We start from the raw sequence: 16,083 nt of genomic DNA, 5'->3' as shown, positions 1-16,083 counted from the left end.
CAAAGCTGCTCTGTTTGTTCCCAGGACACAGGTCTTTCTGAAACCATGGACATTGACCACAACTCCAACATGCTCTTTGATGACATGGAGAAGACAGACTTTTCGGTATGTTCCTGCATTTTTCTGCTGGCTACTCAGTACATAGGTCAATATGTTGCAGTGGGACCGGGGACAGTGTGTGCTTTGCTTTTGTACGCGTACTCCCTCCACTGCTGTAGCGCCAGTAAGCTGGAAGTGGCTGGGTTGTAAGGCAGCTGACACTGTAAAAAGGCCCATATAACCTACTGATGCAGGTTGGGAGTCCATCAGAGTAGAGTGAGTCCCAGTCATTCTTGGGATCTCTTAGGCTCTAGCCACTGCCAGCCCAGTGTTTGGGCAGGATAGGAAGTGGACTGCTTGGATGACTATGATAGCACCAGGAGATTGGGAGTGACTTACTGTCAGCCAGGGTTTTCTTGGTCACCTGGGAGAAGACTCTGCTATCCTCGTGTGTGTGGCTGCCAGTACTTTTTCAGTTTTACAGTTCTTCATATTTGTGTGCGTAGTTCGTGGTTGCACAACACTCTAAAGCACTTGATAATAAAAGTAACTTGGGGTGGTTGAAAAGTCCCTGAGTACCTACATTCCTCCAGCCATTTCTGGCCTTTCAAAGTACATGTTAGGCAGGTGTGATGTGCAGAGCTATGAGGCTTTCCCAGGATCCTTGCTTGTTCTGTGGATGTTGTTGTTCCCAAAATTCTAAGTTGTGGTTATTTATTTCCTATTGTTTTTAACTCTCTATACAACATGGACTGGAAGCAGATATGGGAACACTTCGCACATTGCCTTGGTCATTGCCTTAAGAACAGGATGCTTCTCCAACCCTCCCTCTTCCTGCTTTTTTTTAGGCCTGAGCAGATAAACCTTCCTTCAGCATCTTCACTGTTGCATGACCGTATTTCCTAACTACCTTTTGTTATTCTTGTATCTCCCTAGATGTTTTCTCCTCCAATGCATTGTGAATCTAAAGCCAGCCCTTCCCCTGAGAAACCAGATCCTGAAAAGGAAGCAAAGCCTTTGCTGAAGGATAAATCTGTGGAAGGAATGTTAGCATCCCTGTATGACCAGCCTCGGCACATCCAGTATGCAACACACTTTCCTATTCCTCAGGTATGAGATCTGCTCACCTGTTGTTGCCCTGTGCGCTGGTCATGAGGCTGCTGTGTTTCCCTGCAGTACAGCTGTGGGTGGGTAAGGAGCAGTCATGCTTTCCTTCACTGCTGCAGGAAGTGATCTGCGTAAGATGTCTCCTTGCTTACTCCCAGAACAACTTCTGAGATGAAGCTTTCCTTTTCTTTTAAGAGATCCAGATGTGAAACAAAATTAAAGCATTCAGCCTCATAGTTGCTAATGCAGTTGTCTTTTGGTTCCCTAGGAGGAGTCATGCAGCCACGAGTGTAACCAACGGTTGGTAGTTCTTTTTGGGGTTGGAAAACAACGGGACGATGCTCGGCATACGATCAAGAAAATAACCAAAGACATTCTAAAAGTCTTAAATAGAAAGAGCACTGCAGAGACAGGTTAGTAGAGCTTGAGCCACTCTTTTCTGAAGTAGGAGCATCGTTCCAGTTGGCTGGCTCCTTTGGAGTCTCACAGTGAAAGGATTATAGAAAATCTACAGTGCCTGGTAAGCTGTATCAGTCACCGAGAGTCTGGAATGGTGCTCTGTTCCCAAACATACTAACCAGCAACTAAGACGACCAGTTTCCTGCTGACAGTATCTGTTTAATTGAACTTTTCTTCAGAAGAGGATTACATCATACCAGGTTCTGAGTGAGACCCTGGCCAAAACTTTGGCTTTTCAGATTTTATTTGCTTTAGCTCTTGCATTTAGATCCTTGCACAAGAAACAAAGAGGACTTTGCCTATGCATATTTGTTAAAGATCTTGATTAAATGGAGCACGCCATCATGCTTGGGGCACGTGCTAAATGCATAGTATAGGAAATTTGGATAGCTGTGTAAAATCAGTAGGAAGCCTCTGCGTTCCATCAGCTGAGAATCTGGCTACAATTTTTTTTCTCTCTTACTCCGATTCCTGAAAGGCAACTTGCAATGTGGTAGAAAGATGATTCTTTAAAAGGTGGGGTGCTCTGACAAATTTTGAGGCTGGACATCTCCAGTCTAGGACATCTGTTCTCATCAGTGAATCAGTGTACCTCTACATTGAGAGAAAAAATATTTTCTCCATCCAAAGAGTACCTTCACTTAGGATAAACCAGGTGTTAACCCTGCTGTCATTCTCGGGTTAGGAATTCCTTCCTCAGCAGTTTATTAGTTTTGATTTCAAGATGGTCCTTATCAGCTTAAGATGTGGGACTCGGGCTTTTTGGCTATGCTGCATGGCAGGGGCTGGTCTTGCTGAGGGACTGACAGTGCTGATGACTGATGTTTAGTCTTCCTCTGATGGGGAACATAGCCTAATACCGTTTGCTGACCTTTCCAACTTTGGTAGGTGGAGAGGAAGGTCAGAAGAGGAAAAAGAGCAAGCCAGAAGCATTCCCAACAGCTGAAGATATATTTGCAAAGTTCCAGCACCTTTCTCACTTTGATCAGCACCAAGTCACATCTCAGGTATGACCCTTTCAAAACTGCTGTCCTTCTTGAGCCCTGACTGTGTCCCTTTGCATTACTGAGAGCAGCTTCCTGGAGGGAAAGGGAGATGGGCCTGCTGGGGGACTTCTGCAAGGGGAGATAGTACTGTGTGTCATCTTGCCCTTGCAGGTATCTCGCAATGTCTTGGAACAGATCACCAGCTTTGCCTTGGGAATGTCATACCACTTGCCTCTGGTACAGCACGTGCAGTTCATATTTGACTTGATGGAGTATTCACTCAATATCAGTGGTCTTATCGACTTTGCCATCCAGGTAAGCACATTGTGCTCAAATGGTTCCTGGGAGGGGTTCATCAGCCTGAAAGGCAGCAGATCTGTGCTGTGATAGTTGAGCTGCTCCTGGGATCATTGGTGACCCTCTAACCTGTGTTATGGAGGTGATCAGATTATGTGGTTGTTGCAGTGCTCCTGGGCTGCAGCTGTAGGTAGTCTTACATGTTCTGTTGTGAGGATTATTCTTCCAGCAATTTCAAGGTTGTCTCCAAAGGACTTGCATTGCATCTCTGTCCCTGGCTGCAGCAAGGCCTTGTTCTGAGTGAGAAGGGGATCATCTGTCTCTGGCAGCTCTCCCACCTTGCTCCCCTGGAAGGATCCTTGGCACATGGCAGTGCAGGCTGCCTTCTGGATCCTGCTAAAATCCTGTTGCTGTTTCTGCAGCCTGTGCCAGGTGTCTCTTGAAGGCTTGCTACGGTTGCTGATGGAATTGAGGCTGTTAACCTTAAAAAGGGAGCTGAGTTAGATTTATACAGGACAGAATTACCGAACAAGCTGTCTGCTACTACCCGTGGCAATATCCCAGTCACTCTCTGATACCCAAGCACTGACAGCCCCTTGTACTGCCTGAGTGAGACATTGTGCCTAAGTTTGGGGTGCCAACTGTTCCAGGGGTACATCTCTAGGCAGAAAGTGCCTGCCAGTCCCTTTCCTGGCAGGTCCTATAGGCTGTGAGTGTGGTGTGCCTGCTCCATTTCTGACCATACCTTACCCCTGTGGCTGTTGAAGGGTTTTTCTGTCATTGGGTGCAGTTGCTGAATGAACTGAGCGTGGTGGAGGCAGAACTGCTGTTGAAATCCTCCGACCTTGTTGGCAGCTACACCACCAGCTTGTGCCTGTGCATCGTGGCTGTGCTGCGGCACTACCACTCCTGCCTTATATTGAACCAGGACCAGATGGCTCAGGTCTTTGAAGGGTAAGGCAATCTTCACCTCCCTGTGTGGAATGAAGCAGCGTATCTTCTGGGGGCTTGTAAGGGGCAGGGATGTATCTATATCCTTCCTAAAAGGCAGCAACTTTGTGCCTGAGAGTTCAGCTCACAGAATTTATGGGGGACAGGATATGTTACTTAGCGCACGCTGTTGCTGTGAGCTCAGGAAGATATCTGTGTAATGAAATTATTCCTTCAGATTTTCTTTTTGTGTTGCTGCAGCATTTTTTTTTTTGTCTCTGTGCAGTCTGTGTGGGGTGGTGAAACATGGCATGAACCGCTCGGATGGGTCCTCAGCGGAGCGCTGTATCCTGGCCTATCTCTATGACCTGTATACATCCTGCAGTCACCTCAAAAGTAAATTTGGGGAGCTCTTCAGGTGAGGCTGAGGCAGGTGGGATGCGGTGGGTACTGACTAGTATAGCACCTTTAGCTTAAGCTTTTGCTTGTGGTCTTGTTTGATGTGATTGTCCCTGATACCGTCTCAGCGGAGGACTGAAGCCTTGGGAGTAGTGCCTGTTTTACAGGCAGTAATGACCCAGTGTGTAATCTTTACTCTTAGACCGTCACGGTTTTGGTAAATTGCCTTTGGTAGTCCTCTGCACATCCACGTGTCTGTTCTTACCCCATTCCTAGAGGATAGAAGTAGAGAGATCTGTTCCCACCAAACTCTGATGACTGAGCACTTCATCCTGAAGGTTGTGCTCTGCTTATGCTCAGCACCCTAATAATCCTTGGGCTGGTTCTGAACCTGCACTGTTTGGTTCTGGGTTTGTTCCTGTGCTACTTTGCAGTCCTTGTGCTTGTTCTGCCCCTGTTGGCTCTTCAGGTTCTGCTCTGCTGGTGTTGCCCCCCAGGCTCTGTCCTGTGGGCTTACTTTACTCTGTGGTCTTCTGCTCTTTGCAGTTCTTCACTTGGGAACTGTCCCCCTCACCAGCTCCCTGTGGATCTCCTCCCTTAGCAGCTCAGAGATGGAGTCCACAGATCTCTCTGGCTTTTTGCTTACATGATCCTGTGAACGGGTAATTCTCCTGACAGCCCTGTTTCCCAGTACAGTGCTTCACTTTGTCTTCTCTCACAGCCCCTGCTCCCTATCAGTGTTTCCTGTGCAGGCATGCCATAGGAACATCTAACTCTCCGTGTAACCCCCTGTTGAGGGGCTCTGAGAGTGGCTTGTGCCTTGATGTCAGTTAGCTAAGCTTCTGGCTGCTGAGAGCCTTTGAAGTCTCTCTCTGGACTGAATCGAGAGGAACAGGGCGTGCTGTGGTCACAGGTGCATTGGAGTTCTTTGAGGGAGTCACTACACATATGGAAATGAGAAACCTGATATTAGACTAACTGAATTCCTAAAAGCTGTTCAGCAAGGCTTTGAAGTAAATGGCCACAGATAAAAGGGAATATCCTGTAGCAGGCAAACAATAGGTTAGAGATGGAGACAAGGAGTGAGAAGGAGTTTGTATTTTGAGGGTGATCCCTCCCTGAGGAGTCTCATAGGATTCGGCTAGTGCTCGTGCTGTTCTGTATATTGGAAGTTGTATGAGTGGTGATAGCAAAACTTTTCATATAACTGTTATTCAGCATGTAACAATAGAAGTTGGCTGCAGGTTGTTGTAGTAGGGCACAGTGATAGTGACGAGTACTAAACTGGCAGATTAAGTTTAGTGTTGTTAATCATAAAATAATACTCACAGGATTGTCCTTGTTCCCTTCTAAACTTTTCGTAGTGGTGGATATATGCTACCTGGATAACTTCCAGGTGCTTCCCCAGCAAAGAACCAGCTTCACTCTTTTGGAAGAGACTTTGTTGGTACACAGTGATCTTGAGTTTCCACGTTCATGCTGAGGGAGGGCTTGTCTTGCGCAGGATTGCTTTGCTTGTCAGAGTTCAGTGGAATCTTAGGTTTTTGTGTTCCTAATCTCTCCTTCCTGTCCTGTTTAGTGACTTCTGCTCCAAGGTGAAGAACACAATCTACTGCAATGTTGAGCCATCTGACTCCAATATGCTATGGGAACCAGAGTTCATGATTGATACTATTGAAAATCCATCTGCACATAACTTTACATACACCAACCTGGGAAAGAGCCTCAATGAAAACCCAGCCAACCGTTACAGTTTTGTCTGTAATGCACTTATGCATGTATGTGTGGGACACCACGATCCAGACAGGTGAGAAGCAGAACTTTCATGGCTCTACTGAGATAGTAAAATTTTCAGGTGAGGGTAAGAAAGCCAGTAGCCATTCCTTGGCTGTCTTGGGGTGTGAGGAAGGAGCCAAGGCTGGGATCCCTTAGAGAATCATTCACCTGATGGCATGCATTAGTAGCAAAGTTGACCCTCTGCTTTTTTCGTTATTTATTTAACAGGGTGAACGACATTGCTATCCTGTGTGCTGAGCTAACTGGCTACTGCAAGTCTCTAAGCGCCGAGTGGCTGGGTGTGCTCAAAGCTTTGTGCTGTTCCTCCAATAATGGGACCTGTGGCTTCAATGACCTCCTCTGCAATGTTGATGCAAGTGCAAACATTCAAAAGGGGAAAAGGAATTGAAGCAGGAGTGGAGGGATCCCTTGGGAGAAGGCAGAAATGAACAAGGGATGGAGGCTTTGTCTTCTGAGGACAGGGGAAAGGCTTTGAATACCAGGGCTACCTTTTGGTGTTTGCAGCCTGGGCTGATCATGGACATTGACCTGGGGTTATGGGCCCTTCTACCCCCCAGCTCCTAGGCAAGCTGAGGAATTGCTGACAGAGGGAATGAGGCAGAGGCTGTTGTGATCACTGGCTGATCTCCTCTCTTCCAGGTCAGTGACTTATCTTTCCATGATTCCTTGGCCACCTTTGTTGCCATTCTCATTGCCCGGCAGTGCTTGCTGCTGGAGGACCTGATTCGCTGTGCTGCTATCCCCTCACTCCTCAATGCTGGTAAGTGCATCCCTGCAGAAAGCTGGTCTTAGTCTCAGTTCTAGCCCAAAGGCCTGTGCTTAATGGATACTTTGTGAACCCATAGTTGTGCAACATGCCTCCAATACTTCTTTTATGGTATTGATGGTATCAATCTTTTAAGAATTGAACATTTTGCTTTGGAGAGTTTCTGGCCTTTTGGTTTCTATCAAAAACTGGTTGTGTGAAGGTATTTCAGTGTCTTACTCTCTGGAGCTGAAATGAGTATGGAGTTATTATCAGCCATGCTGTCTGACCAGTGTCCTCAGCTTTGAACTCCAGCAGTCCGCCTCTCACTGCTGATATGGTTCAGCTCACACTTTGGCTAGAGCGGCCAGCTGACCAGTTGGGCCTACGGTGCCTGGTTCACTCTGCCTTTACTCTCTCACCAGCCTTCCTAGCTGTGCTCTGGGGATTGCAGCATCCAGACTCTGACAGGGTGAAGCTGGGAAGACAGAGCAAGCAGAATGTAGTGCATTTCATTGGGGATAATACTGATGGATTTGCTCACTTGCATGTTAATTGCTGCACATGCTCTATATTTGTAAATACAATAAGGCTGCTGCAGCTTCTCAACTGGTTGCTCCAGGGCAGTGTACTGTGAATAGCTTTTGGATTGAGAGTCAGCTGTCTCAGTGCTTAAGAAATCTCAGCTGACTGTTTTCTTTACATAGCCTGCAGTGAACAGGACTCAGAACCGGGAGCACGTCTGACCTGCCGGATTTTACTCCATCTGTTTAAGACTCCACAGCTGAACCCATGCCAGCAAGATGGCAGTAAGTGAATGGAAGTAGAGCCTTTATTGTGAAAGTACTGAGGCTCTTGCACCCTAAGAAAAGAGATACTGGACCCTATGACTAGAGTCATGACCTGCTTGCTCTGAATAAAGCAGGCAAGGCCTGATACACTGCTTTCTGCAGAGGACAAAGAACAATATCCTTCCATTTATTTCACTCCATGGTAGCCCCGCAAGTTGGGGAGGAGGCCCTTGGAGGCAGGAAGCCAGCCAGTAGAGGTGGCCTTGCTGTCACTAAGCCATTAGAGTAATGATCACTTCTTTTTTTTTATGTCTTGAGCTTTGTATAGCCTCTTAACATGGTGCCAAAAGCTGCTATTTTACAGCGCTCCCTTTTTGTCTGATGATGGAAACAGTCCAGGAAGCTCTGTTCTTGGCTCCTCATAAGTATCCTGATAGCTCAAATCTCTAATCCCAGCCTGTGTTCTAGGTTAGGGTCCTGTTGGAGCTTGGAGTTCATGACACAGGCACTGCGCCCCATTTTGATTTCATGGTTCAGTTGTCACAGCATGATTGGCACTGTGCTTTGTGAAACTTAATTAAATTGACTCCATGTTACAGTTTGGAAAAGGACTAGCCTCAGGATTCTCTGAGCTGGATTCTACGGTACTAGCTGTCACATAATTCAGGCATCTCTGGAGCCTGCGCCTTTCTCTCTTACTGGATATTGCCCTTCCCCATTGTCCTCTTTGCAGACAAACCCACGGTGGGAATCCGCTCTTCCTGTGACCGTCACTTACTGGCAGCTTCCCAAAATCGTATTGTGGATGGAGCGGTCTTTGCAGTGCTGAAGGCTGTCTTTGTTCTGGGTGCGTACCTGTGTTAGCCTGAACCTGTAAGAATGTTTTTAGTGGGGTGGGAGAAAGGCACTGTATTGCATGTGTTGGCTGTACCGATGGCCAGGGATCTGTTTTGGTGGATATGTTGCTTGTCTGAAGCCCTTTGATTCAGCTGTAAATAAGCTTTGTATCTCTTAGCTGCAGGAGAGATCATGGCAGAGAGAGTTTATGAACGCTCAGGATGTTTTGCTTTAGGTTTAGCATTGGTGATTAAGTGACAGTTGTGCTTTTCTCATAGGAGATGCAGAACTGAAAGGCTCTGGCTTTTCCCACCCTGGAGGTGTTGACGATCTCATGGATGATGAGCTGGGCACCAGGAAGGCCGGTAGTCGGGTAGTAACTGTAGAAACGGCTAGTTTGGATATTTATGCCAAGTATGTGCTGAGGAGTATATGTCAACAGGTGAGTCTGTCCCATCTCTAGGTTTGTCCTTATTCCCCCTGCAGACAGATATATCCCAGATGACTTTCGGCAGGTTGGGTTTGGCAGGTATTTCTTCAAAACATCAGTCAAGAAACCTGTGATGATTCTGCTGCCTGATGGTGCTAAGAATTGCTCACCGTGACAAAAAAATAGACACACAAACAGTTGTCAAGAATTAGGTGTCGCAGTATGCAGGGACTGCACGTCCCCTTTGCTTTGGCGACAGCACGGGGCTCATGTCCAAGGAGGGGAGTGCTGGGAGTGGTTTGCTGAGATGTGTGCTGGAGGCAGAGAAGATAAGCGCAAGAAAGACAGTTTGTTGAAGTGATAAATGGTGCCTTTCAGAATGCAGCTTAAGTGTTGCTTGCAGCTAGGCTGTTAATGTATCCCTGGGCTTTGCAGTGCCCTGTTTACTTAATTAAAGGAACAACAACAAAAATCTTTTGCTTAGCCTAATGTGATAGCACCAGTATTTCTGTTCCTTTGTAAAAAACTGACATTTGGGGAACTGAAACCTGGCTAATAAGGTACTTAGTTGCAAAGTGAAGTGGCTGTTAGCACTACTGTATGAAAGCGGGTGTTGAAGGGTGTTCTTGGCCTCAGTTGCAAATTCATCCTGTCAGCAGGAAAGATATAGAGCTACAATTTGAAACCTGTAGTCCATATTGCAATTTGAAACCTGCAGTCCATATTATTAATGTGTAAACACAACACATCAGTGCTGTGCTGTCTTCATGCTTTGTGATGCTGTGGTTTAGCAGTTGGCTTGCTATATAGTAATGTTACCAGCCTATGAAAGAAGAATTGGAGTCACCTATTTATAAGCATGAATTCAACATACTTAGTGTTACTGAAACCTGACTGTAACATTGATAGAGGTAGATAATTCCCTTGCTGGTCCCAGTCTGTGTAGAAAGGACTCGCAGCAGGTGGAAAGTGTGTGTGTGTGTGTGTATACAGGAGGGAGTAGCAGTGTCAGGTATCACTATTTGTACCAATTGTTGGCAGCACTGGCTATATAGGAGTGAGTATTCCAGCAGATAACAGTGAGTACCACCAAGTCGTGCCAGAGCTCCTGCAGGATTCCTGCAGCTGTAAAGAGCTGTAAAATGACGTGTTTAATATTAACACCTCCAGTGTGAGCAATGGATGCTGCAGAACTTGGACTATTAATTCTCAATGCCTGTAGAATGCCTTCATAACCGTAGACTGTGATGTTGCATCTCATATTCAGGTGCATAGTTTATAATAGATTTCATCATGACAGGGTGGGGAAAAGGAGCAGACTACAGAATTAAGTTCAAGCTTTGTTTCTTGGGTGCGTATGATTATGACATAATTGCTGGTCTGACCTTTAGCCTGTTTAAATTAATAAATGTAATTGTGACTGGCCTTTTGAAAAGGTTAATTTCATAGAGCTGTGCTAAACCACAGTGGGAACCAAGAGGGAGGACTGAGTCAAAGTTGCTAACTTGAATCTGGTGATTGGGGTGGTAGAGTTGTCCATTGTGCTTGGAAAATATGCTCATAGTGCTCTCCTGGGAAGAGACAGATGAGAGACTCTGTTTCAGTAGTATGAAGCCTGTGGAGGTGGTTGTTTTGTAAAGACACATTGCAGGGATTAAGAGAGGTTAGAAGTCCCTCAAGGTTGAAGATGATAGTTTACTTCATACTTATTTGTGAGATTATATCCATAAAGTGGATCAGAGATGACATCTGAATTCTTGGAGGAAGCTGAGCAAGTGGCAAAAAGGGTCTTCCCGAGGATGTGCATATTATGTATGCAAGGAAGAGAAGTTTGATGTAGCAACACTGAAGGGGAGAAATGCAATAGGCATTGGAGAATTCGCCAGGTCATGTGTGTTGGGAAAGTGGAAACTTCATCTAGGATGAAGGTGAAGATCTAGGCTGTGGTTTCACAAGGATTTCAAACCAGAGATTTAGCTTTCCCAATCTTTGTGCTTTACCTAGTGCTTGAAGTGCTGCTGAGAGGGACTGTTCCCAGCTTTCTAGGCTTAGCACCAGCACCTGTGCTTCATGAACTGGATTCTCATCTCTTCTCTGATTGTCACTTCTCAGTGGAAGAGCTCTCTGATCAGGCTTGCTCTGCAGCTGCAGCAGTGCTTATACAACAGTCCTTTGTAGATTTTAATTTCATGAATTTGCCTGATTTTCAATATGGAAAAATCCTGCAGTAACGAATGCTGCAAGTTAACTGTAAATTGCGTGAAGTACTGCCTACCTCATGTTTGTTTTGGAAACTGCTGCCTTTATTATTGTACGCTTAGGTACCACCAGCTGAAATTGAGAGTCTGACTCTTTTTTTTTTTTTTTTTTTTTTTCTGTCTACCTTCTCATGATTTGTGACTTTAAGTGGCTTGCATCCAGTCAGTTGTTTACCCTTCCAGTCTTTGAGAATTAAAGTCATTGGTTTTTACTAAGGATGGCAGTGTGTTTTCCATCACTATTTAAGAATTAAGGGGTGTGCTTTTCTCTAAGACATGTTCTAGTTTAGCCTTAGCTGCAGCCTTGAATTATTTAATTTAGGACAGCTCCAGGGCTTTGTTGTGCAGGAAATAGACCAAATAATTTTCAGTGATCCCTTCTGATCTTTTGAGCCCAAGTGGCAGTCTTGATGAAGCCTGGGCATGGCAGTGACTATGTACTGTTAAATCATACCAATATTTTATCAAAAGAAATAGCAGCTACTGTGTTTCACTGCTGCTGACTTGTCGAAGTTGATGTTTCCTCTGCTGCGATTGCTGTGCTGTGCCTGACACATGCTGAATCAGGATAGTACAGTTCATGAAGAGAAATTATTATCAGGCATAACTGTGCACTAATCAGGTTTTTATGAGATTTACGTGTTCCTTTCATCTCTCTGAGATCGAAAGCAGGGGCACTGGTCTGGAATCAGACATCAGTTTCACTGCGCTGACTCTGCCTTCATCTTGCAGGAGTGGGTAGGTGAGCGATGCCTGAAGTCCCTCTGCGAAGACAGCAATGACTTGCAGGATCCTGTCCTGAGCAGCACTCAAGCCCAGAGGCTGATGCAGCTGATTTGCTATCCACACCGGCTGCTGGACAATGAGGAAGGAGAAAATCCTCAGCGGCAGAGGATCAAACGCATCTTACAGGTGCAGGCTCCTGGCAGAACCTGGCAGAGTGTCCTAGTAATTGCCTAATGTAGCATTAGAGTAGGGTTGTCCAAAATGCAGCCCTCTGAGGGATCTGACACTCACTAGCAATGGGAGCTGAGGGTGTGGGTTGACATAGTTGGAACAGAAATAAGGACTCATATGAAGTATGCATGTGTGTGTGTTGCAGAATCTGGACCAGTGGACCATGAGGCAGTCCTCGCTGGAGCTGCAGCTCATGATTAAGCAGACAGCAAACAACGTGAGTTTCTGCTCAGAGGGACCATACAGGGATGTGTGTTGCCAGTGTTGGAAGTGGCTGCTTGTGAGGTGGTGGGAGGTGGCCTGGCAGAAGTGGGAATAGAAAGAAAGTAAATGAAGAGGGAGCCAGCCCTGTGAGAGACACGCATGAGAAGGATGCAATGAGCGTGAGACCCAAAAAGCAGCAGCCACAGGAAAGCTGGCAAACTGGGTTTGTACTGAGTTGTGTTGAAATGTGCAGTCCCTGTCGGTTCTCTCGGAGAAGGACTTGGCTGTCTTTTCTTCCCTATCACCAGGAGATGAACTCCTTGTTAGAAAATATAGCCAAGGCCACCATTGAAGTATTCCAGCAGTCAGCAGAGACCAGCTCTGCTAGCTCTGCTGGCAATGGAGTCAACAGTATCAGTGGCTCAGCAAGTGCTACACCTGCCAGCAACAAATCCAAACCCATCCTCAGGTAGGTGTAGTCCTGGCATGCAGCTGCCACGTAGATGAGTTGGAATCATAGGCTGGATTGCAAACTGCTTTTTTCTGCTGTGTTGTCACAGCTCCCTGGAGAGATCAGGAGTGTGGCTGGTGGCCCCTCTGATTGCCAAGCTTCCAACATCAGTTCAGGGCCACGTGCTGAAAGCTGCTGGAGAAGAACTAGAGAAAGGACAACACCTGGGGTCATCGTCCCGCAAAGAGCGGGACCGCCAGAAGCAGAAGAGGTGAGTCCTGAGGAAAGGGCAGGCAATGCTTGCTGTGCTGATCCCCCAGCCTGGCTGTGTAGCTCCACCTTTGTTCTCTCTGCAGCATGTCCCTCCTGAGCCAGCAGCCATTTCTGTCGCTGGTGCTAACATGCTTGAAAGGACAGGATGAGCAGCGGGAAGGCCTCCTCACCTCTCTGTACAGTCAGGTGCAGCAGGTAGGTGTCTTGCTTCTCACCTCACTTTCCTTAAGGGCTTGCTCCTCCAGCAGGCAGGCTGTTGGGCACATCCTTGGGGATGTCGTCTGCCTGATTATATGCTCAGTAAGGAAAAGATCTTATCCTGGTTAATATAGGGTGCTTGAGCTGACCATCTCTGAGTCACTGGACAGCAGGCAGTACCAGCTGCTCTATAAACTGAATTCAGTGTACAGCTTGTGAGGTCTGTCCTGTCTTCTAAATTTCTTAGATTGTTACCAATTGGCGGGAAGATCAGTACCAAGATGACTGCAAAGCCAAGCAGCTGATGCATGAGGCCCTGAAACTACGGCTGAATTTGGTGAGCAGTTGCAGAAAAAAAGAGTTTAACCATCTGGGGTGAGGAGTTGTCTGCCTTTTTTCCTTTTTTTGGAACATGCACACACTGGAGGGACTGTGTATGTTCCGAGGCAAGGAAGTAGGAGAGGCATTTGTGCTGCTTCTAGGCCTTGAGTCCTGAGTGGGATAGGGTGCATGAAAAAACTCCCTTGCTCTGTTTTACCTGGATGAAATCCATAGCCTTGGTCTCTGTTTTGGAGATGTGCCTTCCCATTTCAATGCTTTTGCAGTCCACAGCACTACTACTTGCACCTGAGGTTTGTCCTGCTGACTGCAGTGTCCTTCAGCTCTCAGTAGGAGTTGCTGTAGCACAGCTGTTGCTCTGGTTTAGGTTCCCTTCTCGCTTTTAAATCTTAGGTTTCTTCATGGTGTCCTTGTGACTAAACTACATTTCTCTGCCAGGTGGGGGGAATGTTTGACACAGTTCAACGCAGTACACAGCAGACAACTGAGTGGGCTGTGCTTCTCCTGGACATCATCAGCAGTGGCACCGTGGACATGCAGTCAAACAAGTAACTTTCTGGCTGACTTCTGATCCATACACTTCCCAAGGGAGGCAGTCATTAACATGGCCCCTTTTCTCATGTGAGCTAGCTGTCTCTAGATGATCTGTCAGAAGTACTGTGACAGCCAAAAGAGGCTACACACAACTTAGGTCCTAGTATCCAAGTGCGCTCTGGTATATCCAGAGCAAACTTGACTTTCCAGATACAGAGAGATAAGCAGGGGAGAGTTGAATCTGGACCTGCTTTTTGAAGAAGCTGAATGGGTAGACAGGAGGCCAGTTTTAACCTGTGATGCTGTACTTGTCTCAGGTGTGAACACCCCATGGTGTATAAACAAAAGGAGGATTAGTGTGGGATGTTAGTCTGAAGAGCACTTAGCACTTCTGACTTGTAGGCAGTCTAATAATGTTTGGTGTTACTATGATGGCAGAGGGTTTATATCTGCTTCTCAGGTGACTTTGACCTTTCCGCTTTCACCAACAGTGAGCTCTTCACCACAGTGTTGGACATGCTGAGTGTTCTCATCAATGGCACCCTGGCTGCTGATATGTCCAGCATTTCTCAGGGCAGCATGGAGGAGAACAAGCGGGCATACATGAATCTTGTCAAGAAACTCAGGGTGAGGGACACCAGGTCTCTGGGGACCAGTATGTGCTGTGTTGTGGTTGTCCAACTATGCAGATTTACCTGTATCTAATGAATGGTACTTGGCCTGTTGCTGCTGTTTAGATGAAACGGTGATGGTGTCCCTGACAGCTCTGTAGAGCTGAAGGGTGCAAAGGTGAGAGGTAATTCAGGGGTGGAGGCTGGCAGCAGAAGAGGCACAGGTGGACTTTGGATGATTTTTCCTGAGCGATTCTTCAAGTCTTTATTCCAATTGTGCAGAAAGAGCTGGGGGACCGGCAGTCTGACAGCCTGGAGAAGGTGCGACAGCTACTGCCGCTTCCCAAGCAGACCCGAGATGTCATCACCTGTGAACCTCAGGGATCCCTCATTGACACCAAAGGCAATAAAATAGCTGGATTTGACTCCATCTTCAAGAAGGAGGTAAGTGAAGCTCTTTTGTCTGCATCACAGCTCCTGAGTGCAGGTGTCACCTTGTCCTCTGATACCTTGAGTCTGTACAGCTTGGGAGGCATCTGTATGCAGTGCCTTGTTGCCTGCTGAGCTTGAAGTGACTGGCTGCACACAGACAAGCTGGCACATAACCGTGTCCTAAAAGGGCAAAGCTGCGTGTTAATGCTCGGCGATACATGCTGCTGTGGCCTGAGAAGTTACTTAAACTTTAGTTTTGTACTTACGGCTATGTAAGACATAAAGAGAAACCCATAATCCCTGTGATGTGAGTTACTGGGCAGTGCCAGTGTGCAGAAGACTGGCAGAGATAGGATGAAGGAAATGGGCAGTTTTTTATGAAAACCTTTAGAAATCGCTGCTTTGCCATGTGGAAGAGCAGGGACGACTAGTAAGGGCTCAGGCTGTTTGCTGGGACATGTGGGGTGGAGCCTGAAGAAAGCATAGTTTCCTGTACCCTTGTAGGAGAATCAACAGGGACTTAGAGGTTCTTATCTCTCTTGCTTTAAAGGGTCTGCAAGTCTCTACAAAGCAGAAGATTTCCCCTTGGGATCTGTTTGAGGGCTTAAAGCACTCAGCTCCCCTCTCCTGGGGATGGTTTGGGACAGTCCGAGTGGATCGCAAGGTGTCTAGATTTGAGGAGCAGCAGAGGCTTCTTCTGTACCACACACACTTGAAACCCAAGCCCCGCAGTTACTACCTGGAGCCGTTGCCACTGCCCCCTGAAGAGGAAGAGCCTCCTACACCTGTGGCTTTAGAGCCAGAGAAGAAAGCTGCGGAACCAGCCAAGGCTGATAAAACAAGCTCCAACCCTGCCACCTCTACTGAGGAACGCAAGAAGAAACAGAGCAAAACCAAGAAACGTAACCAATCTGCCAGCAAAACTGAGGTAATTGACTGCCCAACAGCTATGGACTTCCTGTGTCCACCCCTCCTAGTCACAGAGCACTCCCCTGAGGCTTCCTGAGGA

General features: G+C 46.8%; 1 protein-coding gene across 5 annotated transcripts in view; it reads left to right on the top strand.

Annotated features, from left to right (window-relative positions):
- MED12 (mediator complex subunit 12) overlaps nt 1-16,083 on the top strand; it is a 36,571-nt gene that overhangs the window by 12,373 nt on the left and 8,115 nt on the right. For all 5 annotated transcript variants that reach the window (XM_037407787.1, XM_037407791.1, XM_037407789.1 and 2 more), the window contains exons 14-36: nt 25-105; nt 976-1,149; nt 1,415-1,559; nt 2,494-2,612; nt 2,763-2,906; nt 3,679-3,842; nt 4,105-4,236; nt 5,797-6,024; nt 6,222-6,366; nt 6,654-6,774; nt 7,467-7,568; nt 8,284-8,397; nt 8,666-8,829; nt 11,808-11,987; nt 12,178-12,249; nt 12,545-12,705; nt 12,797-12,958; nt 13,044-13,155; nt 13,406-13,495; nt 13,936-14,045; nt 14,523-14,658; nt 14,925-15,086; nt 15,625-16,002. In XM_037407787.1, coding sequence (XP_037263684.1) covers nt 25-105; nt 976-1,149; nt 1,415-1,559; nt 2,494-2,612; nt 2,763-2,906; nt 3,679-3,842; nt 4,105-4,236; nt 5,797-6,024; nt 6,222-6,366; nt 6,654-6,774; nt 7,467-7,568; nt 8,284-8,397; nt 8,666-8,829; nt 11,808-11,987; nt 12,178-12,249; nt 12,545-12,705; nt 12,797-12,958; nt 13,044-13,155; nt 13,406-13,495; nt 13,936-14,045; nt 14,523-14,658; nt 14,925-15,086; nt 15,625-16,002 — 3,396 coding nt within the window. The remainder of the gene's footprint in view (nt 1-24; nt 106-975; nt 1,150-1,414; nt 1,560-2,493; nt 2,613-2,762; nt 2,907-3,678; nt 3,843-4,104; nt 4,237-5,796; nt 6,025-6,221; nt 6,367-6,653; nt 6,775-7,466; nt 7,569-8,283; nt 8,398-8,665; nt 8,830-11,807; nt 11,988-12,177; nt 12,250-12,544; nt 12,706-12,796; nt 12,959-13,043; nt 13,156-13,405; nt 13,496-13,935; nt 14,046-14,522; nt 14,659-14,924; nt 15,087-15,624; nt 16,003-16,083) is intronic.

The sequence above is a fragment of the Falco rusticolus genome, chromosome 14 (assembly GCF_015220075.1).
Source record: "Falco rusticolus isolate bFalRus1 chromosome 14, bFalRus1.pri, whole genome shotgun sequence".
NCBI lineage: Eukaryota > Metazoa > Chordata > Aves > Falconiformes > Falconidae > Falco > Falco rusticolus.
Note: the sequence above shows the minus strand (reverse complement) of the source record. Positions and strands in the feature narration are given on the sequence as shown.